Source organism: Peromyscus eremicus, chromosome 12 (assembly GCF_949786415.1).
Source record: "Peromyscus eremicus chromosome 12, PerEre_H2_v1, whole genome shotgun sequence".
NCBI classification, from domain to species: domain Eukaryota; kingdom Metazoa; phylum Chordata; class Mammalia; order Rodentia; family Cricetidae; genus Peromyscus; species Peromyscus eremicus.
Window position 1 is genome coordinate 3548941 of NC_081428.1, and position 27829 is coordinate 3576769.

General features: G+C 46.7%; 1 protein-coding gene across 1 annotated transcript in view; it reads left to right on the forward strand.

Moving 5' to 3' along the window:
* The first annotated feature begins 4429 nt into the window (after nt 1–4429).
* The window catches only part of Kcnj6 (potassium inwardly rectifying channel subfamily J member 6), a 76343-nt gene continuing 52943 nt past the window's right edge, over nt 4430–27829 (forward strand). The window contains exons 1-2 of the mRNA XM_059277567.1: nt 4430–4454; nt 7141–8061. Of these exons, the coding sequence (XP_059133550.1) occupies nt 4430–4454; nt 7141–8061 (946 nt within the window). The remainder of the gene's footprint in view (nt 4455–7140; nt 8062–27829) is intronic.

The window sequence follows — 27829 nt, forward strand, 5'->3', positions numbered from 1 at the left end:
ACTCCTGCTTTCCTGTGTGCTGTGCACTGTTTGATTTTAATATCTATCAATCACCTCTTCTACCAACCAACCCCCTCCCGAATGCCAGCTCTCCCCTTAGGCTCTGTCTCAGCTGGCAAATATACCCAGGCATCTCCTATTCCTAACACTCAGGGCACAAGCTCATGCTTACACACACAAGTCCCTCCTCTGACCAGCTCCCCGTCAGCCTTCTCTGCCTCTCATTACGCCATCTTCTCTGCCCCTCCTTGCCTCAAACTCTCCACTCTGTCACCCACTACAGCCTGGCTCAGACCTCCCACTCCATAGATACCTCCTTGTGTTGGCTTTCTGGGAAGACCACAACAAAAGTGACATGAACTGAGACATCTAAAGACAGAAACCCAGAGTCCTGGGGGCCAGAGTTCAAAGTCAAGGTATAAGCAGAGCCTTTTCTGTCTGCAGGCTGAAAGGAGGAGTCGGATGTTCTTAGTACTGGCTTGTAGTAACATCAGTCTGATTGCTCTCTACCTTCTCATCAAGAAACCAGCTCTGTCCGTCTGGTGTGCTCCATCCCTCATGAGGTGTCTAATCGGGTGTAGGTTCTGACCTCACCCAATACAACCTCAGCTTGTCCCTTGAGCTAATTAATTCCCCAAAGACCCTTTACTGAGCAAGATCACATTTCCAGGCGTAGAGTGGGCATAAATGTGGGGAAGACACTGTTCAACCCACACCAGTGAGTCCCAATTGCCAAATCCAATGAGTTGTCTTGGTATCTTATACAAGACATGTTTGAGACAATAAAATCAGAGCAAACATGATGTTTCCCACTGATATTTTTAAGTGAAACATATTAAGGGAAAGATTTAAATATAGAAAAATTGAAAGAGAAAGTAAAAACACCCACACAAACTTACAGCTCAGAAATGGATCAAAATTCATATTTTGGAGAGCGGTTTTTCTATGTACATACAACACACATTCACAAACACACACGAGCTATTGTAAGCAGGCAACACATGCAAAGTGGGCGCACGTTTTGGGTTCTGCTTTTCGCTCAGCGCTGCGGCATGGACCGTTGGCTAAGCCAATGAACACACGCCCCTCATTCAGGCACAGTGCTGCAGGCCTGCGGCACGAGCCAGGTCCTCCTGCCGAGGCCGAAGGGTCATGTCTCCTGCGCTGGAAGTGGAGAGAACCATGGAAAAGCAAGACTAAGGAACAGTGACAGCATTCTGGGAGGCCGCGGTAGGGACTTTAAATATCGGCCACCTTGGAAAGATGACCAGTCGCAGACCCTAGAAGCCTGCAACGTATGAGTGATATTAGATACAGCCACATAACACTCTGTTGGTGCTGTTGGGAACAGTGCATCTAGTGAGCACTGGTGGCACATTGGGTTGACATACTTACTTACTGTTGATCTTGGTTTGTTTGCTTTTTTTACATTCATTCATTTTTTATGTACTTTGGGGTTTTGCCTGCATATATGTCTGTGTGAGGATGCCAGATCCCCTGGAACTGGAGCTACAGACAGTTGTGAACTGTCGTGCGGGTGCTGGGAATTGAACCCGGGTCCTCTGGAAGAGCAGCCAGTGCTCTTAACCTCTGAGCCATCTCTCCAGCCCTGTGTTTGCTTTTTTAAATGTTATTTCATTTGCATTGCTTTTGCTTCACTGTGGTTGACCAGCACGCCCCGCACTTTCTGACTCTGTATTTCTTCTCTCAGAAACACCTCATCCACCTTTCTGGCAGACTGTCTGTGCCTTCATAGGTGGGAGCATGCATACTGCACTTTGTAGATGTTTTTCTGGATTTGTCCTCTTATATTTTTTAACAGACATTTAAATTTTTATGTTGCCAAAAATATCCGTCTTTTAATGAAGCTCCTGGATTCCTAGCATGGCTTTAAAGGGGCCTTCTCAGCTCCTGGTGCTACTTGGGAAAATAACATATTCTGCACTCACGGCTGTAGTTTTCTATTTTTCATTTGAATCGATCTGTCTAGAACTCACTGTGACATACAAGGGAGGAAGAATCTCTTCTCAGTTCATGTGGGCCATTGCTGTCCCCAGCATGTGCTGGATGAAACTCCTGAACGCTGTTTGCTGGGCAGCACCCGTATGGCAGTACCTACCCTGCTTCCTGCCGAGGCTCTTCTGCCTCTAGCCCTCACCAGCCCGGACTCAGCCACTCCTCTGCGGAGCCATCTCTCCAGCTCCATTGTGTTTATCTTTTTGAGCAACTGACACACTGTCATCCATGATGGCTGCATGCTCTTCCTACCCTATCAGCAATGTATCCAGGCTCATAAATACTCGTATTTTTCCATTTTCTTCCTTTTTTTATGATGGCCTTTGTAGTGTGTATGAATTGGCATCTAATTATGGTTTTGATTTGCATTTTCCTAATGCCTAGCAATGCTGAGTGTAGTTCATGGGCCTGCTGGCCACTGGTGCACTTTCCTTAGGAAACCCTCTCCAGAGTCTGCCTGTCTCTGCTGAGAAGTTCCTCACATCTCCTAGTTACCAATGCCCTGTGGAGCTCGTGGTTGGGACATATCGTCTCCCGTTCTGTGAGGCGTCTATCTTTTCATCTCGCAAGGCATGCTCAACAGAAAAGGAGCCCACATGTCAACAGGCTGAGGTCACTGTCTGAACTTCTGAAACTGGGTCAACTGGATGGGAACAGTGTGCCTGTCCTCTCCCGACACTCACTGTAAGATCCACAGATACACACACACACACACACACACACACACACACACACACACACACACACGCAATCACAGGCACAGCAAGTTCCTGCAGGCCCACCCCTCGGCAGCAGACACTGAGGCTGGCGGTCAGGAAGCAGGTGATCATATTTCATCCACACATAGGAAGCCTAGAGAGAAAAGATGAAGTGAACCAGACTACCCAAACTCCAACTCCACCCTATCCCCAGTCATGTACTTCCTCCAGCAAAACCACGTGTCCTAAAGGCCCCAGCACCTTTGAACTCACAGAGATCCAGACAAATCCCTGCCTCCTGGGTGATAGGATTAAAGGTGTGTGCTACCACTGCCTGACTTCTATGTTTAATATAGTGGCTGGCTTCTTCCTCTGATCCTCAGATAAACTTTATTGGGGGACACAGATAAAATATCACCACAGGCAGGTCCCCACACTGTTTGGGACCCAGGTTCCTTCACCTCTTGACTTCTGTATTACCCCACCCCCCACATAGAAGAGGCAAAGATCTAAGAGGGGGCTTTGCCTACTGTTTAAACCTTGATCCTGAGACTCTAGATGGGGCATGACTCCATCACTGAGGCCACCTTGACAGAATGGCAGGACTCTGTAGTACAGAAATAGAAATGAAGCCAAGCCTCATATGACCAACAAGGCAGAGTGTCTTTATTGGGACCGCAGCGGGAACTGTCTGACTCAAGCCAGAAGGAGGCAGCACTGAGCAGCAGTGACCGGACTGTCCCCACAGGAAGCCTTCCTTGACCTGGGCACGAGGCACCCAATGTTCGTCCTTATCAATGAACTATGGACATGATTTAAACAGTTTTTTTTTTCTCTGACACACAAACATCTTAGCCTTGTTCTTGGTGGGCCTTGAGTTATAGCCTCCGCGAGGACATTTCTCAAATGATGAGCACATCTGTGCACAGGGCACAGTAGAGTCTGGTCAGAGCACACAGAATGATGTCATAGAGAACTCAAGCCTTCTGTCCCACTTCAGTTATCCATTGGGTATCTGCAGCATCTAATGCGGCTTTGAAAGTTCCTGAGAAGACACCCCGGTGACTCTCACCATCATCTAATCACTGAGGTGCTATCAAATGAATGGGGCTAAGTGAAACCTCCCAAGTGAATGGGTTTTAATTTAACCACAAACAACTGAATCTACTGGATGGATTTAGGTCTTCAGTAGCTGTGGCTCCTTATCTTTGCTGGTCATGGTGTTTGTTTGTTAGCTCTCTCAAATCCCATGTGTTTGAGCTTGGTCTAGTCATCAGGGTTCTCACTCTGTAAACACTCTAGTCTATGGTCTAGTGTTTATGACAAAGGTGTTGAGAACACAGTGAGGGGATCGGAAGAAAATGCACACTGAGCTTTCAGTAGGAGTGATCCTTTCAACTTGACAGAATCTAGGACCAGTCAGAAGACAAACCTCTGGGATTTCTGGACTTGGTTAACAAAACACCCATCCTAAATCTAGACAACACCATCTCATGGGCTTGAGTCATAAAAGCAAGAAAGCAGCTAACGTGAGACTCCACGAAAGGGAGAAAGGAACTAACATAATCACTCACCTCTCTGCTTCCTGATGACAGTGCCATCAGTGGCCACGGGCTCCTGCCGCCATGCCTTCCTCCGAGCCAAAACAAAACAAAACAAAACAAAACAAAACCTTCCTCTCTTGAGCTGCTTTTGTGGGGTGTTTTGTCACAGTGATGAGAAAAATGACTAAAACAAAAGGTAAAATCTGAGGACCAGAGTTTGTCTGTCATTGGTCACCTTACTGTGATCTCTATCCTTCTGAGCCTGGGATGCAAAGAGGATGGGAATGTGGTCCTCACCCCAAGGAGTCAGCCGACAACCTCAGAGCATCATCAACTCCCCAGCCTCTCAGAGAGGCCCCTCAGTTCACGATGAGCACCTGGTGCTGGAGCAGAGCCGCCAAATCAAAAACTAGGGGAAAGAGCTTCCAACGGGGGACTCATTCCCTTCATTGTATCAAAGTAGAAATACCCAGAAGGCTGCTGAGAGGTAGCTAACATACAAGCCCTCTCCTTCCACTTCAGGACTCAGAGAAATAGAGGTTCAGAGTGGCCATGCACCACACAGCCTGCCAGAGGTCCAGACTTCAGTATGCTTCCGGCCTGCTGGGGGCCCTCTGAGCTTGCAAAGCCTTCCCTGACTGCCACAGTTTGATCTCAGTAGTCAACCAGATGGAATCCTATTTAGAGGCCACTGAGGAAAGCCGAGCAAAAAGAGCTGAGGGGAACCACCCAGGACCAAAAGCATCCTCCTATATAAAGGCTGTGGCAGGGGACAGGGGCGGGGCCCTCCACCCACATATCTCTCCCACCTGCGGTCCCTCCCTACTTCTCCATTCCAGCCCCTGCATCAATTCTGATGGTGGTCGGGGGAGTAAATTTTCTTGCTTACAAATTGAAGGCTCATTGAGGCCAATGATCTATAGGACAAGGCTCTCAAATCACACAGTACGCTCTATAGATTGCATGCTTCCTTGGGTAGAAACCGAAAAACAGATCCATGCAATCAATTTTAAAGGCGACTCACCAACCACAAGCAAGACTGATTCATAAGTTAAGAGAGTACCTTGAAAGTCCCAGCCCTGTTTTCTTATTTAAATAAGTGATGGTTTCTCCCTAGACCTCACTTCTCCTTGAACCAAGAGGAAAACTCAGCCACCACTGAGCAAATGCCTAGCTCAACTGAAGGACCAGAGTGAAAGCCTGGGGGAAGAAACTGCTCATAAAACTTTCAGCAGCTCTGAAATCACTGGCTAAACAAGTCATTGCAGACAGCGGTTTCTATGCATTTAATAGCAGAGCCCGTTCTAAAATTCCCTTTGCACTCAGCAACTAAGAGAGCTTTCCTAATGCGTTGCTAACTGGTGCATTCTTCACAAAGGCCATCAGAAAGAAATAACTCCACATGCCAAGGTACAGATGCTCAAAGCTGAAGCAGAAAGCAAACCAAATGTGTGAATACACAGAGAGAGAACATTTCTCCACGCTTCTTTTTTAACCTTGGCATTGAATCAACCATTAAAGTATAAGGCATGCACCCTTCTTAGGAAAGTGTTTAAGCCCTGAAACTTGAGCAGTACTTTAAAGAACTTGTTCAAAATTCTTACCCTAAATATAAAGAGTAATAAAGAAGCAGTTTATTACAACGAGGCATTTAATGACATAGCATGTTGGCCGATGTCACCTGTGAGGTTTCATTTTCCCTTGTAATGACCCCACGAGTTGGTCCAATGGGCATTTTGCAAACAGAGAAATTAAAGATGTGAATAGTGTATTTGTCAGTTCAAGTTGGTGTAACAGACAGTAGATATTCATTGTCTTACCATTCTGTTTTGGAGGCTGGAAGTTCAAGCAGGGCTGGTTTTTGGAAATCTCTCTCTCTCCCTCTCTCTCTCTCCCGCCCTCCCTCCCTCCCTCCCTCCTTCTCTCTCTGAGATGGTGTCTTTCACTCTATGTGACCTTCCACTGGTTCCCGTGCGTTCCCGTGTCTCATCTTCTAAAGACATGGGTTGTATTAGATTCGGCCCCGCTCAACCTGTAACCATCTCCTCGAAGGCTTGTATTTGTAACTTTTCTCTCTGCTGTGACACACCAGCTGAGAAAGGCAACATCAGGATGGAAGGGTTTTTTGGCTCAAAGTTTGGAGGCACGGTGGCAGGAATGTGAGGTGGCTGGTGACGTTGACTCCCCCTCAGAAAACAGGGAACAAACGCTGATGCTTGCTTGCTTGCTTGTCCTTTCTCCTTTTCGTTCAGTGTGGGTCTCAGTCCCTGAGAATGGTGCCCACATTCAGGGCAGATCTCTGCTTCTCAGTTGAATCTTTCTGGAAACATTCTTAAAGACATACTCAGAGATGCGTTTCCACGGTAATTAACTAACTACCAGGAGCTTCAGTCCCTAAAGACAGTCATCCTGAAGGTTCAGGCTTCACCTGTGTGTCTGGGAACATCACTGTTTAGTTCATAAAAGCATGTGACATTCATACTGGTGAGTGACAGAGCCAGTATGTCTGAATCCCAAGATGCCTTCTATAAGGAGCCTGCTGACTCTCTCTCTCCCGTGCTTTAACATCTCAGATAGAGTCAGGAGACATCCGGCCATGGGAGCAGGGGCAGTGGAAGCTCCTGGCAGCACTGAGCTTCATCCTGGTGTGCTGGGTGACAAAGGACTTGTGCATGCTAGTTCTCAGCCCACAGCAGTGCAAGTCAACTGAGGACCTGTCCAGATGGAGCTGAGTAAAAATGGTTCTGTCAACCTAGTTCATAAGTGCAAAAGTGGTATTTGAGTTTCCTGCCATAGATTAAGTGTGTGATTTCATTAGCTTTTAAAAAAAAAAAAAAACAGCATTTCATTTGGACTCTCTTTTCTTTTCTTCAAACTGCCAGCAAATGTCCTGGAAGGCGATTCCATGGACCAGGATGTGGAAAGCCCAGTGGCCATTCACCAGCCAAAGTTGCCTAAGCAAGCCAGGGATGACCTGCCAAGGCACATTAGCCGAGACAGGACCAAAAGGAAAATCCAGAGGTATGTGAGGAAGGATGGGAAGTGCAACGTCCACCACGGCAACGTGAGGGAGACCTACCGATACCTGACGGATATCTTCACCACCCTCGTGGACCTAAAGTGGAGATTCAACCTGTTAATCTTTGTCATGGTCTACACAGTGACGTGGCTCTTCTTTGGGATGATCTGGTGGCTAATTGCATACATCCGGGGAGATATGGACCACATGGAGGACCCCTCCTGGACTCCCTGTGTTACCAACCTCAATGGGTTTGTCTCTGCTTTTTTATTCTCAATAGAGACAGAAACCACCATTGGTTATGGCTACCGGGTCATCACGGACAAGTGCCCCGAGGGAATTATTCTCCTCTTAATCCAATCTGTGTTGGGGTCCATCGTCAACGCATTCATGGTAGGATGTATGTTTGTGAAAATATCCCAACCCAAGAAGAGGGCAGAGACCCTGGTCTTCTCCACCCACGCGGTGATCTCCATGCGGGACGGGAAACTCTGCCTGATGTTCCGGGTAGGTGACCTGAGGAATTCCCACATCGTGGAGGCTTCCATCAGAGCCAAGTTGATCAAGTCCAAACAGACTTCAGAGGGGGAGTTCATCCCCCTCAACCAGACAGACATCAACGTAGGGTACTACACTGGGGATGACCGACTCTTTCTAGTGTCACCACTGATCATTAGCCATGAAATTAACCAACAGAGTCCCTTCTGGGAGATCTCCAAAGCCCAGCTACCTAAAGAGGAACTGGAGATTGTGGTCATCCTGGAAGGAATGGTGGAAGCCACAGGTAAGACCAGTTCCATCCTGTTAGAAATGCATTCAGTTGAAATTCTCTGATGTGAAATGCTATGCCTATGTGTCCTATAACCTTAAGTACATGCTCTGAGACCTCTAGCCATTTCAGTTTTCAATTTTATGATTTGTTTCTTTTATTTTATGTGTATGAGTGTTTTGCCTGCATGTATGTATGTGCACCATGTACATGCCTGGTGCCCACGGAGGCCAGAAGAGGGCATCGAATTCCCTATAACCAGAGTTACAAAGCAGTTGTGAGGCACCATGTAGGTGCTGGGAAACCTAACCAGGCTCCTCTGCAAGGGCAGCCAGTGCTCTAAACTGCTGAGCACCTCTCCAGCCCCCATTTGCTTTTTTAAAAGCCATTTTAAAAGCAAATTAATGATGATTTTTAATGCACTTTAAATTTCCAAATACTTAATGAAATTAGATTTCGATCTGTGTCCAAAGTTTATTTTGAATGATTTTAGAGCATTTCTCCTTTAAATATTTGCAGTTTTGTGTTGGCAAGACAAAGGAGGAGAGTTAGGCTTTTCAAAAAATAAGAAAAAAAATAGCTTAATAAACTGCTATTTTTGCCCCTTCTTTGGCCGTCCTTCCTAAAACCCCTAGAAGTGTTAAGTGTCTCTCCACACTTGACCCACCTAGCGCTCAGCATACATCACACTAAAGAACTAAAGACTGGTTCCTCGTAATCCTACAGACCTTTTGTCATCAGCACTAGTCATGAATATGTTGGTGGCCTGTTCTCAGGGTTTAAGAACCTAAATTTCACACATGCTTCACATTCTGAGAGCAAAGTCGGTTCTGTCCACACATACTGACAGTATGCTGCAAGTCAAAAGCCTGAGCAGAGCTGCAGGCCTCCCAGGAAGTGTATAACTCCAATCCCATTCACCAACTCTTCATAGTTCTGAGTTGTTGCTACACAGTCCGGGTCCCTTCCCCCCGACCACCACAATCTGTCCTGTGTTTGGAAGCCTCCAGCTTGAAACTCTAGGTTGGTCGGTGTCATGTGGAAATGTATACTCTGTGAACTGGTCTCTGTCTTTCTTAACCTGGTACCCTTTTCCAAAGGGAAGTCCCTGGTCCCTTGCATCTGTCTCCCTGTCTCCTTGCACCAACAGGAGGCAAAGTCAGGATTCCTACCAAGTCGTCCTTATGGGGGAGAGGGAAACTTTTCCAGTAAGCTTTTACATTTCAGCAAACTGAGAATGTGAGTCTCTGTGGTCCATCACTTCTCTTTCCACAGAACAAAAGGATTTTTAAAGAATAACAATATCCACTTGGCCGTCCGTGTCTAAGGAACCCACATTCATGAATTCCACCAGTCATGGATCCGACACATTTGTAAAGCATCTGTTATTGAATGCTTTCCTGTTTCTTGCCATTATTTCCTAAATAATACAGTATAAATATTTATACAACATTTGCACTGTATTAGGTATTATAAGCAATCTAAAGCATGTGGATGAGTGTAGTATCTATGCAAACACAACTATTTTGTAAGAGGGACTTCAGCATCTGAAGATCTGGCATCTTTAGGAGTCCTGGAATCGATGCCCTCTGGATATGAGACAGCTTTGCGTTTATCTCACATCTCGGGAGCCAGGCACAGGCCTAGAAGTTTGGTCTGCAGAAAGAAGTGAGAAATTGACTCTCTCGGGGGAGCAGCTCTCCAGCACTGGGATGGGAAAGACTATTGCTGACTTCTGAGTCACAAGCTCTTGGTTCCTAAAAGACTTCAGACTGTATTTTGAACTGGAACATTGGCTGGCTGGTGTGAAACTCTAAATAGGAACTGCAGAGAGCAGCGGGGCTACCGGCTCCTCGATGTTCTTCTGGGGTAATAATCGATTGGAGCAGAGGGGAAAGGGAGAGGAGGAAGGGGAGGAGGGAAAGGAGAGGAAAAGGAAAGAAGGGGAGGAGGAGGGGGAGGAGGGGGAGAAGAGGAAAGGGAAGAAAGACGAGGAATGGAAGGAGGAAGGGGAGGAGGGACCAGATGAGGAGAAGAGGAGGAAGAGAATGAGGTAGAAGAGGAGAGGGAAGTAACAAGGACGGTGAGGAGAGAAATGAGAGAGCATGGTGCCCTTGAATAGGGAACTCTGGCACTTTCAGACAGACCTGAGCCTCTCCACCCTGGCAGAACCCCGACTCAGAATCCCCCTAGTGGTGTCTGCAGAGACAGCTCCCACAGCATGTGCTGACTGACCATCCCAGTGTTCCTTCCCTCTGGGCAGACTTGGGGATGGTCCCAGGGGAATATTCCTTTTCCTGGTCTGTGTACACAAGAATCCAAGCCTCTAGCTCCCAGTGCAAACCCCATCTCCAGCAACAGCAGCCGAGCTCCACACTCCCTCCAACCTCAAAATATAAATGAATCTGAGCAAGAAAATCATTTTTGCACTGTCCCCAGGGCAGACCTTGTCTTTCTGATGACAGCTTGTGTGGAACAAGACTATCTGCAGTGAGAAACATCCTTTTTAGGATAATTAACAGTGATAGTTGCCTAGGAGCACTCTTGCCTTTCTGAGAGTTCTTAGCCACACCTGGGTGGTTGCCAGCAAAAAGAATCAAACTCTCTACCACTCCTGAGAAAACACAACACTACTGATTTTCTTTTTAAATATATATTTTAATATATCATATTATAATACATTGTGGATATGCTATTTAGTATATTTTAAATATATCATATAATATATTGCAAATATATTCTATTATATAGTGTAGATATATTATATAATATATTATAGATATTTTATAAGATAGATAGATAGATAGATAGATAGATAGAATTTCCTAATTTCTGGTTAGTAGAGGAAGGGTGTTCTAGAACATTCTAGGGGTGTTTGGAAGCTGGACATACATGTCTTGGTCCTTTCCACACGGGTTTCATACAGTTCTGTATCCCCCACAACTCCCGCCCCATAAGTGATTTCTGAAACTTCAGCGGGACATAGTCTTTGAAAATGAAGACCACATTGGGATTCACAGGCAATAGAAGACAGGGGAAATTTTAAGGAAGGAGAAAAAAAGGTTTCAATGTCTCAAAGCCACAGAAAAAGAAAACTGTGCAAACTGGAGGAAAGCGAATTGAGGTAAGGATCTGATTATCTGCTGAACAGCAGGGCTGCAATCCAGGAGCCTGAGTGACGTCTCTCAAAACTGTCCCCACTGGGCCAGGGAGGCCCAGCGGTTAAGAGCACTGGCTGCTCTTCCATACGACCCAAGTTCAATTCCCAATACCCACATAGTAGCTCACAACCATCTGTAACTCCAGTTCCAGGGAATCCAATGTCCTCTTCTGGCCTCCAAGTACACTCTACACACGTGATGCACAGACATACATGCAGGGAAAAAAATAATAATTTTGAAAATTTTATAAAAGCCTGTCTTCATTGACAGTGAACGGTTGTGTCCAGGGGTCTACATTAATGAGTCTGCATTAGCAGAATCACACTCCATCAGGGCTCAACGTGCCTGTCTTTTTTCTTATTTTTCCCTTGGAATTTCATGCATGCATATGATATATTTCAATCATAGCTAATGCCCACTCTCCTGCTCCAACTCCTGGATCAGCCCCTACCACAACCTCCTCCTCCTAACATTTTGTCTAGTCAGTGCTCTATCCACTGAAGCATGAAAGAGTCCACAGCCCTGGAAAAAAAAGAAAAAGAAAAAGAAAACAAAAGAACAACAACAACAGAAACAGGCTGTGTCTGCCCCAGGCACCATCAATTGCCAACAGCTCCTTAACTGGAGAAGGCGCTTGTGAGCCCCCCCCCCCCATCTGTGCTGGACTGCTGGCTGGCTTGATCCTGCACAGGTCTTGTGCAGGCAACCACAGCAGCTGTGAGTTCATGGCTGTAACAGTGCTGTCATGTCCAGAAGACAGTTTCACAGCTGTCCTTCCTGACTTCTGGCTCCTACAATCTTTCCACCCCCTCTTCCAGAATATCCCACACACCCCCCCCGGGGGGGTGATATGGATGTCCCGTTTGTGGCAGAGCATGCCACAGTCACTTATTCTCTGCACTCGGACCATCCACATGCCCTTTCCATCATGCACATCATAGGCTCCTGGCGACCCTGACAACAGCATATTCCAGAGACCTGAGTCGTCTTGCAGTGATGTGAGCACTGAGGTCTGGGGTCTGCTGGGAGCTCAGCTAGTGGGACAGGCAACAGGGAGCAGCACAGGCCGTGGTTACTCTAATTCCATCGTAGAAAATGAAATCAAGGGTCATGGGTTGTGGCCCACTTGCCCGTCACACTAGAGACTCTGGGCTGGATCCTCAGCATCACAGAAAACTGGGAGTTGTGTCACATGCCTATGATCCCAACTCTCCATCAGTGGAGACAGAAAGATCAGATGTTCAAGGTCATCCACAGAGACTGAGTTAATCCCAGGCCAGCATGGAATACAGGAGAACCTGCCTTAAAAGAGAGGTTCAGTGTGAGTTCGAGGCCAGCCTGGGCTACCAAGTGAGTTCCAGGAAAGGCGCAAAACTACACAGAGAAACCCTGCCTCGAAAAACCGGAAAAAAAAAAAAAAAAAAAAAAAAGAGAGGTTCAGAAAGAAAGAAAGAAAGAAAGAAAGAAAGAAAGAAAGAAAGAAAGAAAGAAAGAAGGAAGGAAGGAAGGAAGGAAGGAAGGAAGGAAGGAAGGAGAGAGAGAGAGAGAGAGAGAGAGAGAGAGAGAGAGAGAGAAAGAAAGAAAGAAAGAAAGAAAGAAAGAAAGAAAGAAAGAAAGAAAGAAAGAAAGAAAGGCTCCTGGAGGCAGGAAGCAAGCCTTGTCTATCCTCAGCACCTTGAAGGGATCCCATTAGTCAGACTGACACCATAAAGCACAGGCACACATTCTCCAAGGACTGTTGTGTCCTGGTCCTGCCTTCAGTCAGAGGGGTGACTGTGGCGACCTCTCGGGAACCTTCCAGTCATGTGATTCTATTTTTGAACATAAATCAAACCCTGGAAAATTCTGGCATCAGCCACCCAGACACCCCAGAGCTGGCTGTATGTCATCTGCAAATGTATTTTTGAAGGGGCCTTTATGTCCCCGACACATGGGCAATTTTGAGGTAGTGATGTTTACAGAAGGTTTCTTAGCTACGTAAACAAACACGCTGAGCAGCTGTGGTAAATGTGCATTAAAATAGTAGAGCATTCATCCAGACTGTTATTTATAGAGGGCAAATGGGCCTCGCAGCTAGATGACAGCCACCCAGCGCTGGGCCCCGGGCCAGCCAATGCCTCACTGTAGCCTTCTGATTGAACTTCCATATTTACCCCCAGTGATTATGCAGCTATGACATGCAGCCTGCCCCACCACCACCACTGTGTACCTCTGTGGCACAAACATCCACTAAGCCTCTTTGGGTTTAGGTTTTATACTTTTTATTCTGAAAACCGTACAACTGATAGAAAAATAAATAAATAAACCAATCATGAATCCCTGGGTACCTGTCATTTGGTTCTGATACTTGTCAATTCAGAACCAAACACGTTCCTTCACTTTAATATTCCCCAATGTTGCAGGATTTCAACTACAAACAGCTGAGTCCTTTTCTACAAAAGATAAAGACTCTTAGTTTTTCAAAAACAAATGTATTATGTTTTTGATTGATTGACGATTGATTGATTGGGAGGGGCCGTGTGTATGCCACAGCCTAAGCGTAGAGATGAGAGGACAACTTGTAGGTGTTACTGCTCTCCTTCTGCTGTATAGGTCCCAGAGCATAGGACTCAGGGTATCAAGCTTGGTAGCGGACACCTTTCCCACTAAGCAATCTCTCTGGAACAGGAGTCTTTCTAATAGAGCTATGAGCACCATGGCTCAGGGTGGTGAAGTGTTTCCATGCGAGTGTGAGGACCTGAGTTCAGATCTTCAGAAAATACACAAAGCAGGCTGTGGGGTATGCATTGTTAATCCCAGTGCTCCTAAAGCCACGTGGGAGATGAGAGGAGAATTCCCTGACTCTCTCGGACTAGCTAGCCTAGCGCACACAGCAGAAAAACAACAAAGAGACCTTGTCTCAAACAAGATAGACGATAAGGACAAGCACCAGAGGTTGTTCCACATCTGTGCCATGAATGCCGGGGCACGCACAGGCACGCACGGGCACACACGCGCACACACACATACACACGCATGCACACACACACGCACACGCACACACACATGTGCACACACGCACACGCACGCACACATATGCACGCACACACATGCACGCACACACGCACACACACGCACGCACAGGCACACACGCACACACACGCACGCACACACACATGCACGCACACACACATGCATGCACACACACACACACACACACACACACACACGCACACATTCAAACAAGGTTAACTCTGCGCAGTTGGTAAGATCTCTTTTCAGCCCTTCAGTCTTTCGCTTCTCTTTCCGTCTGTGATTTTTTTTTTCCCCAGCAAAGACAGCTCACAGGAGGTTTAAACACTGCACGGAGAACTGGAGAAAATGGAGCACAGGAAGGAGCTAACTAGAAACCACCCCACGTCAGCCCTTCCATGTCCGCAGGTCCTGCAATCTAACGAGTCAACACACAGTGACTAAAAATATTTGAGGAGAAAAAATTGCATCTGTCCTGAATCTATAGAAACTAATTTTTGGCATTATTACACACGATACAGTACAGATGCTATTTCTGTGCCATTGGCATTATGGGAGATATTATAAGCAGTTTAGAGAATATTTAACATATGGCAAGATATGTATAGGGTTCTATGCAAATTCTATACCAAAATATGTTTGTATGTTGTCTTAGGGTTTCTATTGCTGCGAAGAGAAACCATGACCACAGCAACTCTTATAAAGGAGAACATTTAATTGAGGGGGCTCGCCTAAAGTTTCATTGGTTCAGTCCATTATCATCATGACAGGGTGGCGTACAGGCAGGGGGTACTGGAGCCGAGAGTCCTACATCTTGATAGGCAGCCAACAGGAAGTCCACTATGACACTGAGTGAAGCTTAAGCAAAAGACCTCAAAGCCCGCCTCTACAGTGACACACTTCCTCCAACAAGACCACACCTACTCCAACAAAGCCACACCTCCCAATAGTGCCACTCCCTTTGGGGGCCATTTTCTTTCTAACCACCACATGTGTTAATATATTTATGAGGACTTGAATACCTATGGTTATAGGTAGCCCCAAGGCCTCCAGGAGCAGTTCCTCATGGGTAGCAAAGGGCAATGTGTACACCAGGAAACAGAAATTGCTGTTTGGGTTACCAGGGAGGCTGGCAAGCTCTGGAGATGGGCGAAGAGCGCTGTTCCACCCCCTCTTGATGTACTCATGTGGAAAGACTGTGTGTAAGCAAAACTCACACCACCACAGAGCTTGAGAGTTTTGAGATAAAGTCTGCCCCGGCTCCTGATTTAAGGCTGAGGAAGAGAAGAGAGGTTTCAAGGCCAAGATGACGCTGCTGAGGTCAAGTCGCCTCTTGCAAGGCAGGTCTCTGGGGCCCAAGAGGCTGATGCTGATGCTAACTCCCTCAGCTCGTTTCTGGGTACCATCAGTGCTGTGGAGAAATGTGTCCAGAACAACGAACTAGTATTTAAATGTGTAAAGTTCAGGCATCAATCAATATGCACTCATCTTTTCTCCCTTAAAGTTTTCCTTTAAGGTTCCTTTGTTGGTTTCCCTACCTAATCAATTCCCTTCAAAATCCCTGATGAGATTTGGAACAACCATATATTAAAACAAGATGTGTTGCTGTATGGCAGTTCTGAAATCGAAATTAAATATTGTCTATAAGAACATCCTGGGAGACCCTGATGCTCCGGATCTCAGTTCCAAGAACCGTTTTTATTTGCTGTAATCAAAATGCCAGTCTGCTCTGATAGGAGAGGATATGAGATTCAGAGTCTGGAGGATAACAAGGTTGACGGCTGATACAGCAGCTCTCACAGGCTCTTCCTGGTGCTCCGGCAGAGCCCTCACAGTGCCCAAGTCTCAGTTCTCCCTTTTGTTTTGATAATCTACATTTATTCCATCCTGGGAAGGCCATTATTATCCAGTTGTTTAGTTCTTTTTAAGAGCTGTAAGCCCAGTTACCTAATCTTGGGGAAAAGTTAAATGGTAAGATCTGAAATGCTAAGCACTTGGCTGAAAAGCTCTGCAGGGATACACACTCTGGTGAGTCTCTAGAGACTCTAGGAAAGTCTCGAAGGTCAGAATCTCTCTTCTGTACATAGAGGAGTCCGCCTCTCCTTGTTCTTTCAGAGTGAGTCTCAACCCACCTATCTATCCAAGATATTTACTTGGTATCAGCTATCCCAGGAGTAGCGTTGGTGGGGGATTAACCCATGGCACTGCCCCAGGATGGGGTAAAGTCTGCAGTCTTCAACCCCTGGAGAGCCTGTGGTCTCACTCCTGTGTGGGGCTCACACTGTGGAGTGTCCACACCAGGACTCAGGATTGTCCCACCTCCTCTGCCAAAAGCAAAACACTGCAAGAGATGAACATGACCTCTGTAAACATGAGGAAGGGCTGGGAGAGAGGCCTGGTCCATGAAGACCTGCCCTGGAGCTCCAGTGTGATGTAAGAAGCCAGGGGTCATCATCCATGCTTGTCAGCTCAGAGCTGGGAAGTTGGACAGTAGGCTCTTCGGGATCACCAGCTCAGCGTAACGGCTAGGTCCCAAGGAGAGGCCCTGTCTACAAAGGAAAAGTGAATGGCTCCTGACAAAAGACACCCAGGGTTGACCTCATGCCTCTATACACACCACACACACACACACACACACACACACACACACACACACACACACACAAGCACCTGCACACATGAACACACACACACATTCCCATATATAAACAAAACAAATTCTCAAATTTCAGAAGGTGCTGAGAGAATTCCATAATTCAAAAAGGTATCAGTAATTTTGGTTGAAAAATTAAAATACTGGATAGAATATTTTACTATTAAAACACACTTTCCTGAAAACTGTTGCTTTTCTTTCCCCCAAATGGACCATGGGGAGATCCACAAATAAATGCCCAGAAGCCATTAGTGATGGTCACACAATACACACACCATGGATTCAAACTCAAGGGCACATGGGACCAGGGAGTTGAGTCTGCCCCAGCCACGGACTATGCTTATCTTACACAGAAACAGCAGTGTCCATTAGGACATGCTGTCAACTGCTGCAGTGACTCTAATGACCACAGCCTGAAGTCAGGGGAGTTTCGTTACTTCCTGTGAGTGCTGACAGCAGATCGCCAGGGAAGCAATCTAACCTGACAATTTCTAACCACCCAGAAGAGGGTCGCTGGGGGAAAGCGCGTGAATTATTTCTGTGTGTACATGTGTGCACACTCCTGTACAACGGCTAACAGCCAGGAGTTAGCCATGCCCTTGCATCCATTTATGATCTTGTCTGTTATATCAATTACTTATCCAGCTTATTTCTCAAAAATGGTATCTCTCAGTCATAGACCTACTCATCCGTACCCTCTCAATTTCGACCCACAATTGCATCATTCACTGGCTTGCCTCAGTTTCTTCAACTCTAAAATGGGAATGGGAATGCTACTTCCCACACAGTGACCTTCCTATTTACCAAATCCCTCCAGGGCAGATCATTTCCTTCTCAGAGGCCACCCCAGTGAAACAGTAAGAGGCAAAGCTTTGTCAGGGAGGCAAAGGAGAAGACCAGTCTCACAAGCGGCTCCATTGTTTCCAGGGACTTTGAAGTTTGCACAGAATGTCAAATGATCCCCTTTGAAGGTGCTTTGAATAGTCCACGTGGAAAATATTGACTGATGGGTGCCTGTGCGCAAGCCAGAGTGGCCTCTGCCCTGGTCACCTACTGTGAATTATAAATTGATGATATTTGAAATAATGAGGAATACTGGAGCCAGTAAGAAAGGACTCTGCATTCCCATAAATAGCAACATTCATCACTACAGTGTCTGCTATGAGTGTAGATTATCCTCACCCCTTCTGAGGCCACTGATGACAGGATGAACAGTATGCATCCGAAAACAATACTTCACTGTTCCCAAGCCCTCTTGTAGATGTTTCATGAGATTTTGAGGTACCTGCCATGTTCCCATTTGAAAGATTCACCTCTGTGCTGTTAACTCAACCCAACCAAATCATTTTGACTTCCAGAAACCTCTAAAGTATAGAGTTAATTCTACAACGTGGACAACAGACATGACTTTCTCCTGAGAAAGAGTGATAACCATACTGTATCTGTCTGCCTTGACTATGTTCTACCGCAATAACAAACATACCTGAGGTCTTTAAACCTCAAGGGTTTATTTCCCATTCATAAGACATGTCCTCTGCAGCTCTGCCTGTATCCTGCTCACTGCAAGAGGCAGGCTGAATGAATAGTCACACGTGGGACTTGCCATTCTCCTATGGGGGAAAAAGGGAAATGGAAAAACATCTTACTTCTGCTCTCAAGTTGTTAGCCATAGAAAGTCATGTGTCAGAGCCTGATGTCAGCAGAATGGTTCGATATAATTCTCTCGTGGGGGTTTGGAATGAATAATAGAGATCAATGATTTAATCCATCATCGATCCCCTCAGAGTTTGAAAAAAAAAACGTACATAGTTGAAAACTTTGTGTGAGAAACAGTTTAAGATGCATAGTGGTCGTTAGCTCATCCCACACAACCACCCAGCCCTCAGAGGAGGATCCAGGCTTGTTTTCCGGTTGAACTGAGGCCACGGGAATCAGACCTATCAGCAGAAGCAGAGCGGTGAACACCAGGCTATCAGAAAACCTACAAGCCAGATGTGGCAGTATTACCTGCTCTGGGTTCTCACGGCACAGTGACCCCTCTGCCAGTCTGAATCCTGGCTGGCTCAGTATACTAGACCCCTTGCCAAGTCACCGAGGACGCGAAGCATGACTGAGCATCGGCATGACGCTGAGCAGAGCACCAGGGACACTGGTTGTTTGTTACCATGGCAAAACCCACCCTGCCTCGCCTGATGCAAAATGTCACACCGACACTTTGACAAGTGGGCTATCGCACACGCCAAGCACACCACACTCGCCAGGGAGTGAGTTTGCAGCTAGTGTCTTTGCAGAATGTCTTCGTCCTGCTGTAAGTTCTCTCTTCCCTGGGTGAGACTTTATTTAACACCAAACAAGCTGATTTTTAACTGTCTCCGTTCTTGCATGTTGGTGTGTCTGGACATACCACACTCCGTAACTTTATCATAGCATATATATATATGTATATATATATATATATATATATGGGAGGGGATATATATTTATATAAATATGTATATTTATCCTATGAGATCACACATGCAACCCTTTATGATGGGGCCCGGTACACAGTAACTGCTCCATATATATAGACAACTATGTGGTTCTACATATTTTCCCATCCTTATCACCGTCAAGCATTTGGCAACTCCTGGCTGACAATTTTTACATTTATTTATTTACTTATGTAGAGTGTGTGTGTGTGCATGTGTATGCATACACAGTGGCTCATGTGTAGAAGTCAAAGCACAACTTATAGGAGTCAGTTCTCTCCTCCCAAGTGGATCCTGAGAATCAAACTCAGGTCACTAGGCCTGGTGGCACACACTTGACCTGAAGTGTCTGCTCACTGGCCCACTAAAATTATTTCAAAAAATGTCTTTCATGGTTTATTTTCAGACCTTAAAAACAATTTGAAAGGTTAAGACCATTCTTATTTGACAAATAGTAAAGGTTGGCTCTTGGATGAGGAGTTGGGATGGAAATGACTTACCCAGAGTCACACAGCTGAAATGGTGACATCAAGATCAAACCTCAGGGCTGTCCAGCTCCCAGGCACCTGCCCATCTGCCTCTGAGGAGAAGCCTAGTCCCTAAGGCACGCTTGAGGATCACAACCATAATGACACTGACCGCAAGTCACTCCTGAGCCTGCAACAGTGCCTGATGCTGTGTTATCTCTGAGCTATTAACTTTCCCACCCTACCTAACCTGACCGAGGGAGGCAAGCAGGGCAGAGCCACAGGGCTGGAAAGATTGCTCAGCATGTCAAGTGCTCGCCTTGTAAGCATGAGGGCCTGGGACTGATCCGCCAGAACCCATGTTTTAAAAAGCATGGTGGCATGTGTTCATGAGATCCCAAAATCTGGCAAGTAGAGCAAGGTGGCTTCCTGGGACTGACCGGCCAGCCAGCCTAGCCTGGGTAGCAAGTTACAGGCCATGATAGGCCTTGTTTAAAAAAAAAAAAAACTGGTGATAAGCTCATGAGGAACCCCTAAGGTTGGTCTCAAAGTCCATGCTCATGCACATGGGAGCGCGCGCGCGCGCGCGCGCGCGCGCGCACACACACACACACACACACACATACACACACACACACACACACACACATATACAGAGAGGCACACACACATACAGAAAATAAAGAAATAAACTTAAAAACATAAAGTAAGGGCAGTCCACTGTCCTTTTCTCTCCAGTCTAACAGAATAACCTCAGCAGGTAACTGTTCCAGCAGCAGCTCTGGGCCAGCCTGATCCAATGTGGCCCAGTGCAGTGCCAAGTATAACCCACGACGCAATCAAGAGGCCAGCTGACAAACTGTAGGGGAGGGAAAATGAAAATCCAGGGTTAACAAAGAAGACTCAGTTGGAAGAAGAATCAATGTTAAGTCTGGACTCCCTGCCAGAAAGCACAATAGTGAAGACATCAATTCAGGCCAGCCTAGCTCGGCTTGGCTGAGGTTCCCACTTCTCTGTGAAATCCCTGCAAGAGCCCTGTGTGGGAAGATGAAGAGGATGGTGGTCGTGGTGGTGCTGAATTGGTGATGATGATGAGGATGGGATGAAGATGATGATGAGGGCGATGATGGTGGTGATGGTAATTCCCCAGTCACAATGCCATCCTTAGAAGACTTTAATTAATTAATTAAGTATTTAATTAAGTATCTATTAATTAAATGCATTTACTTTTATATTTTCTCAAATATTTTTACATAACATATTTATAATAGGAGGTCTGTGGATAATGACATACAGAATAACACATAAAACACTGAGGAGACAGGACCACAAAAACTGATTCTAATATAGGCCAATGTTACATTTCCATTGGCCCAAAATTAAGTAGGTTTAATACAACTTGGAAAAGTAAAGTGATAATAAAGATTATATCTGCCCATGATACTTGATCCTAAGCTCAGGAGAAGCAAGGGGCCACACTCACTGAGGCACTACAGATGGGCGTGACCATGCGTGAGGTCAACAAGTCCAGCACAAGCTTGGCAGATTACGGTAAGTTCCAAGAGCAGCCCCGGTCTCCACCTCATCATGAGTCGGGCACAGATGTACTCCAGCTTTTGGTGGAGAAGCCAGAAAAAGAGTCACCTTGACTGGACACACTCATCCCTGGTAGGAAAGAGATTCGCTGTGGATATTTTATGTCCCCATTTGTCAAAGCGGAGCCTTCAGTACCATCACATAAGCAGATAGGATGACACAGTGGCATCAGATAGAATGAATACAATCTAGCAAAATGTTAGACAAGGCTCAATGGGACATCTTAGGAACAGTGGCTACCCACAGCCCAGGCCAGGGTTTCTTGTCATATGTCTCATCCTAGATCTCTTCCTATGAAGAAAGAAACCTGAGACAAATCTGAGTACACATTTAAATTTTTCGTCTTCTCATCTTCCCACCTACCAAACTCACAATTTTTACTCTTTTCTCCCATTAGCCTTCCAGCACCATCTACCCTTAGAGAGCAACTTGGTCTTGTACTTAGTTGGGAAAAATCAGACTGGATGATACACACCTTCCTGAAGCTGTGCGGTCCTCCCGTGTTGGTTCTTAGCCACTTCTGGTCACATCTCCTCCAACATCAAGCGCTAGCTCTAACTCCTACACTCTGATACTCGAGACTCCTAAGGTAGCCAGCCGCCCCTCCTTTTCCTCTAGTGCAATAATCACCCCTCCAATATTTCCATTAACATTAGACATTGGTCATTTCTGTCATCCTAAAACCATTCAAGCTTAGAATGTTGCACATGCCTGTGATGCTGGCATTTGGGAGACCCTGGCAGGAAGATCACCTCAAGTTCAAGGGCAGCCTGGTCTACACAGTAAGTTATAAACCAGCCTAGAGCTACATGGGAGACCCTACCCCCACCTTCAAAGTAACCTATGCTTTTCATGGTTCCACATCCCTTTCCAGCCCCCATCTGCTTCTCAGCTCTCCTCCCACATGACCTCAGAAAGAGCTACCCCTGGCTCCCATTGCTGCTGACAGCTACCTCCTCTCCAACATGGCTCCCTGACAGCCCCTCTAATCCCACTCTCCTCTGCAAGCTCTTCCTCCTCTTCCCAAAGCCCTCAGCGCCTGCTCTGTCTGAAGTTCTACTCTTCCTGTCCTTGTTACTCCAGGCAGGCCCTGGGATTTCATTCCTAACTTCTGCCTGTGACCATAAGTTTCTCCCTTGGGCCACAGCATCTCTCCCAACCGCAGTGCTCAGAGATCCACCTGCATACTTGGCATACTCCTCACTTAGGTGCCTAACAAGCTCACACAGCCTATGGCACCCAGGGCAGGGGTGAGACTGCTCAGTTCACCAGTCCACTTCTCTCCCCATGAGCATCAGTGACGTCATCAATACAGCGACACAGACCAGAAAGACAACAACCTCCTGGGTCTACCTCTTTCCCGACACGGAGAACACGTCCACTTTCACCCTCCACAGCCAGCACGCCAGGTCAAGTTGTCAGGGTGAGGGGCCAGAGTATTCACCTGGTCCCTCTGTGAATGACCACTTACAGAAGCCAAGGCACTCCTAACAAAATACTAATGAGAGTCAATCACATCCCCTGCTTGAAAGTCACCAGCAGGCTGGGTGTGGTGGGGCACGCCTTTAATCCCAACACTCCAGAAGAGAGCCCAGTGGACTTCTGTGAGTCTGAGAGCAGGCCAGTCAGGGCTGAGCTGTGAGACCTTGTCTCAAAAACAAGTCATTAAAAAATGTAAAAGCTCCCAGAGAATCCACTGCCTCGGGAAACTCTAGATACCTCATGAGAGCCTCCGAGTCCTTGTGGCCAGCCTTGGCCTCCACCCTGTGTGCCCTGCTCCTGTCTCCAGCCACTTGCTTGTCTGACTCACACTGAGCCACATGAGTTTCCATTTCTTCCTCAGGGAAACCTTCTCAGAAAGCCCATAGGAGCCACTTCCTGCACACTGGACATGGCACAGGCTGTGTGCTCAGGACTGGTGGTGAACGTCCCTCATTCATTCAATTATTAGCAGTTGGGCTGTATATTCCACAAGCTTGGTACTTTGCCTTGCTCAGTGCTGTACTCCCAGAGCCCAGGACTGAGTAAATTATAAACAGATGAAAGATTCTGTATGGTCACAAACCAGTTTGGCTCCTTCAGCACACAGAAAAAAAAAAAAGTTTAAAGTCTTTTAAAATTGCCAAAAGTCAACAAAGATCAGGTCAAAGCCTCTGTCTTCCATGGGGCTCCCTGCTGAGAACTGGAAGGGTCAGGTGACTCCCACTGAGCTGTAGACAAGATGAGTGTCCTTGATGTCGCTCTCCATCAGGATGGTTTTGGTCCCATCACTACACCCAGTCCAAAGCTCCCACCCACTCCTCTGATATTCTACACCTCCGTGAAGGGACTCTGGTCTCTCAGTTGCCTAGGTCACACATCTGGCTGTCATCCCTCCCTCTGTCCTTCCCTCCCTGAATGCTTTGAGGACCAGCAACTCCTCAAGCCCTGAGCTGTGGGTAGTTCATGGGGCTTCTTGATGCTTCCTCTGGACCCTCCACTGCCACCTGCTGGAGAATTCATGTCATAAACCCACAAATCTCTTAGATGTGAGGTGTGCCATAAACAACGTGCACCACCGTATGTGGTGGCCCTGGGTGAGCTTGTCCATTCACACCCCATTCTTTATCCCCTAACCAAGCATCCCTGGTCACTTCAATGAAGCTAAAGCATAAAAACAGACCACTTTGGCATGTCGCAGTGTGCGACCTGTCCGAAAACACCCTGTCCTCCCCGCGGCCACAGACAAGAGCATGAGCCCTGGGCTCATGGTGAGCGAGCTCACATCTGGCCTCACACCTCCTGTGGCACTAGGCTGCCTGAGATGCCCTCTCTTCCTCCAGGGGAGCCCTTTGGAGGGCTTGGCAGACTCAGAAGCTCTCTGTGTGCCTCTGATGCTTTTCCATAGAGGTGACAGACCACTCGTGGGTGGCTCCATCTGACAACAATTTTTAGGATGAAAGTTGCCTTTTGTTTTCTATTTTCAGCAAGAACTACAATCTGGCCTATGATTGGTGCTTGATAAAAGAGATGAAATCCATGATTTCCTATAAACAAGGTCTGGCCTTTTCTTCCTAAATGTGTCTCAGGCCTGTGGTACCTCCTCCTCACTGTATTGTGCACCCAGAGTCAGGCAACACCCAGTGTTCCTCTGGAGATGCCATGTTGCTTATGGTCGTTGTGGTTTAACTATGGCCCGATAGGCTCATGTGTCGAATACTTGGTGTCTATAGTTTGTGGTTCTGTTTGGGAAGTTTGGGGGACCTTAGCTGGAATAAATGAGTCACTGGAGGACAGACCATAAGAGGTATAGTCTGGCCTTGCTTCCGGTCCAAGTCCTTTGCTTCCTTGATCTGCCCAGATGCGAGGTGTCTCAGCCACTCAATTCTGCAGCCACAGACTTAGCCATGCCTCCCTGTCTAGGATGGACTGCACCTCTCACTGTGATGCAGAATAAAGCCTTCTCTCTTAGTCTACTGCTGTCCAGCACCCCTACAGTGACAAGAAAGGCATGTAATGTTTTACTGGAAGTCTGCCCGCTGTTCTGTATGGCCCTTTCCCCACCCAGGAGCCGCCATGCGTTCATAAACTCCATCTGACATGACAGATTGTTCAAAGCAGAAGTCCAAAAGGCACACTTGTCCCCAGCACTCAGTCTCAGAATTCCACACAAGGTTCTGCAGATCAGAAGTGTGGCCCGATCCTGTTTGAAGAAGGCCTCATTGTCACCAAAGGCTGGGAGGCCAGGAAGCTGGACTGTGGGAGCCACGGTCACTGGGAGTTCATCCCGCCTAACCCCCACGCACTAAGAGGCCCTTGATGCCATTGAAATTCACCACCAAGTCCCAACAAGTAAGCCTATCAGGAAACAAGGTGTGCAAAGGGGGTCTGGACATCATAAGTTTCTAACCTAACGTCAAAGGTGGTCTCCACTCAGCCCGCCCACTGCGGCAGTGACAGCAGAGAACATAAAGTCGGGACACATAGCAGCGCCTCCACCACCTCGTAAAAAGTTTACTTTTAACTGACAAAGGAAAGTCACATTTATTATGTGTAATGTAATATTTTAAACACACACATATGATATGCTAACAACACAACAAATCTTTATCTTCCAATTCCTTCCTCAGATTTGCTTTGTGCTTTTACTTCTGACAGTTTTATACGTGCACATGAGGACGTTTCACTCGTTTTACCCCCCGTGACACTCCTCCCCATTCCTCACTTTGAAACCCTTCTTTCCCACCAAGTCCCTCTCCTACTTCCAAGTCTGGTTTTTTGAGTGATGCACTGAGTTTCGTTGGGGTGCCTTCACGGGCGTGGATGGAGGTTGCTCACAGAAGCACAGGAAACTTGTCAGTGGCTACACCACTGAAGAAAATAATGTGGCTGTGGGTTTATAAGTCTTCCTGCCGAGGATGTGGCATGGACCACCGCACCTACTTCATAGAAGCTGGGAGTCAAACCAGGGCTTCATGCATGCTAGGCAGGCACTCTACAAATAGAGCTTCATCCCCAACCCCCTAACAAGACCATTTTGAAGGTTTAAAAAAAAAGGCCACATGTGTCAGGCTCAGTGATGCTTGGTCCTCAGCAACGATCTCTCCGTGTAAAGACCCAGCCCTACCTTTGAGAGACTAGCAGCTCAGAGGAGGGCTTTGACAAACACTCTCTCTAACAGGCCAGGGCGTAAATATTCCCTGGGGACAGCCTATACCATAACCACTCAGCTTTGTTACCCAATGTGGAAGCAGCCTCGGGCAGTAAGGGAGAAAAAATCAACAGGGCTGTGTCCTGATGGCAATTTTATTTATGGACACATTATCATTTTCATGCGTCATAAAATATTGTTCTTTTTTTCAACCCTTTTAAAGGTATCAAAACCATATTTAGCTCTCCCCTATTCCCTATTCTGTAAAACAGAGGACCATACAGTGCAGAGTAGGGTCACACATGTAGGGGTGCCTGGGAAGATCAGGAGCTCCCCTCCCTCTCCCAGAACACCCCACTTCAGTCTGGATCAGTGCTGAGACCCAGGAGGCAGAGTGGCTGGAGAAGGACCCTTCCTGAGCCTGGCGAGCCTGATCATTTGCATTGGTACTTCTCCTTTGAGTGGAAAACTAACAGGAAGCAGAGGTTTCTGACCTTTTGCAGAGCTCTGATTTAACTTGTATGCAGAAGCAGGACTCCATCAGTAAACAGTGCTGTTATTAATATTGCATTTTCAAAGAAAAAGATTAAAGAACATGAGCCTTTCGTTTTAATGGATTTTTACACTGACACAATCCCTTTCTGACTTGCTTTTGTTTCTTTGGACAAAAACTGCTCCCCCAACTTCAGTCTCCCCAGCTCTTCTCCAAGGAGCATTTATTCTGAGCCTTGGTTCATTTGGAGTCCAAAAGCCTCAACTCCATCCCTCCCCAAGAGATCCTTTCTTTGTCCAACCCCTCTCTGCCAGCGCTCCAGGGTGTGCAAGGAGGCTGAGGATTCTCCAGTCATTTTCCATCAATGATGACACACGCCACCTTGCCTACAAATGACATGTCCTGTGGGTTTGAGAGAGGTGGCTCAGCAGTTAAGAGCATTTGTTGTTCTTGCAGAGGACCCAGGTTCAGTTCCCAGAGACCACATGGTGGTTCACAACCATCCACAACTCAAATTCCAGGGGATCCAGTGTTCTCTTCTGTCCTCCAAGGACACCAGGCATGCATGCATGTGGTATGCAGATAAAACACTCATACACATAAAATAAATAAATCTACAACATAAGAGTAAAAAGTAAAATAATGAATTCCATATCCATACTGCAAACCTTGATCCCTATCAGGCCAGCACAGGAACTGTGCAGAGAGCCATCCCCTACTAATGCATTGGCAATATCTCTCATCATTCAAAACAGCTACTGCCAGCACAGCATCCAAATGACATTATTCAAACGTTCTAGCCACTAACTGTGCTGGCCAGTTTTAGGTCAACTTGACACAAGCCAGAGTCATTTCGGAAGCAGGAGCCTCAGTAGAGAAATCGCTCCCTCAGGAATGGCCTGTGAGCAAGCCAATAAGCAGCACTCCTCCACGGCCTCTGGGTCAGTTCCTGCCTTGAGTTCCTGCCCTGACTTCGCTCGGTGATGGACTATGACCTGAGTGGTGTAAACTGTAATACCCTTTCCTCCCTTTTGCTTTGGTCATGGCGTTTTATTACAGCAATAGAAACACTAAGACACCAGCAAGACCAAAAATGGCAGGTAGGAAGTTCACAAGGACCCAGGATCTTGGGTGACAGTAATTGTGACAAGCTCTTATTTAATACAATACATCTGGACTTGCCTGGGAAAAAAAATCAATTTTCCCTATTGGGGATGTTGGTTGGAAAACACACCATCTGGTTCTCTGCTATTGGTTGTCCTGTCTTTCCATGGTGCTTTCTTTGGCCTTGGCCAGTTTT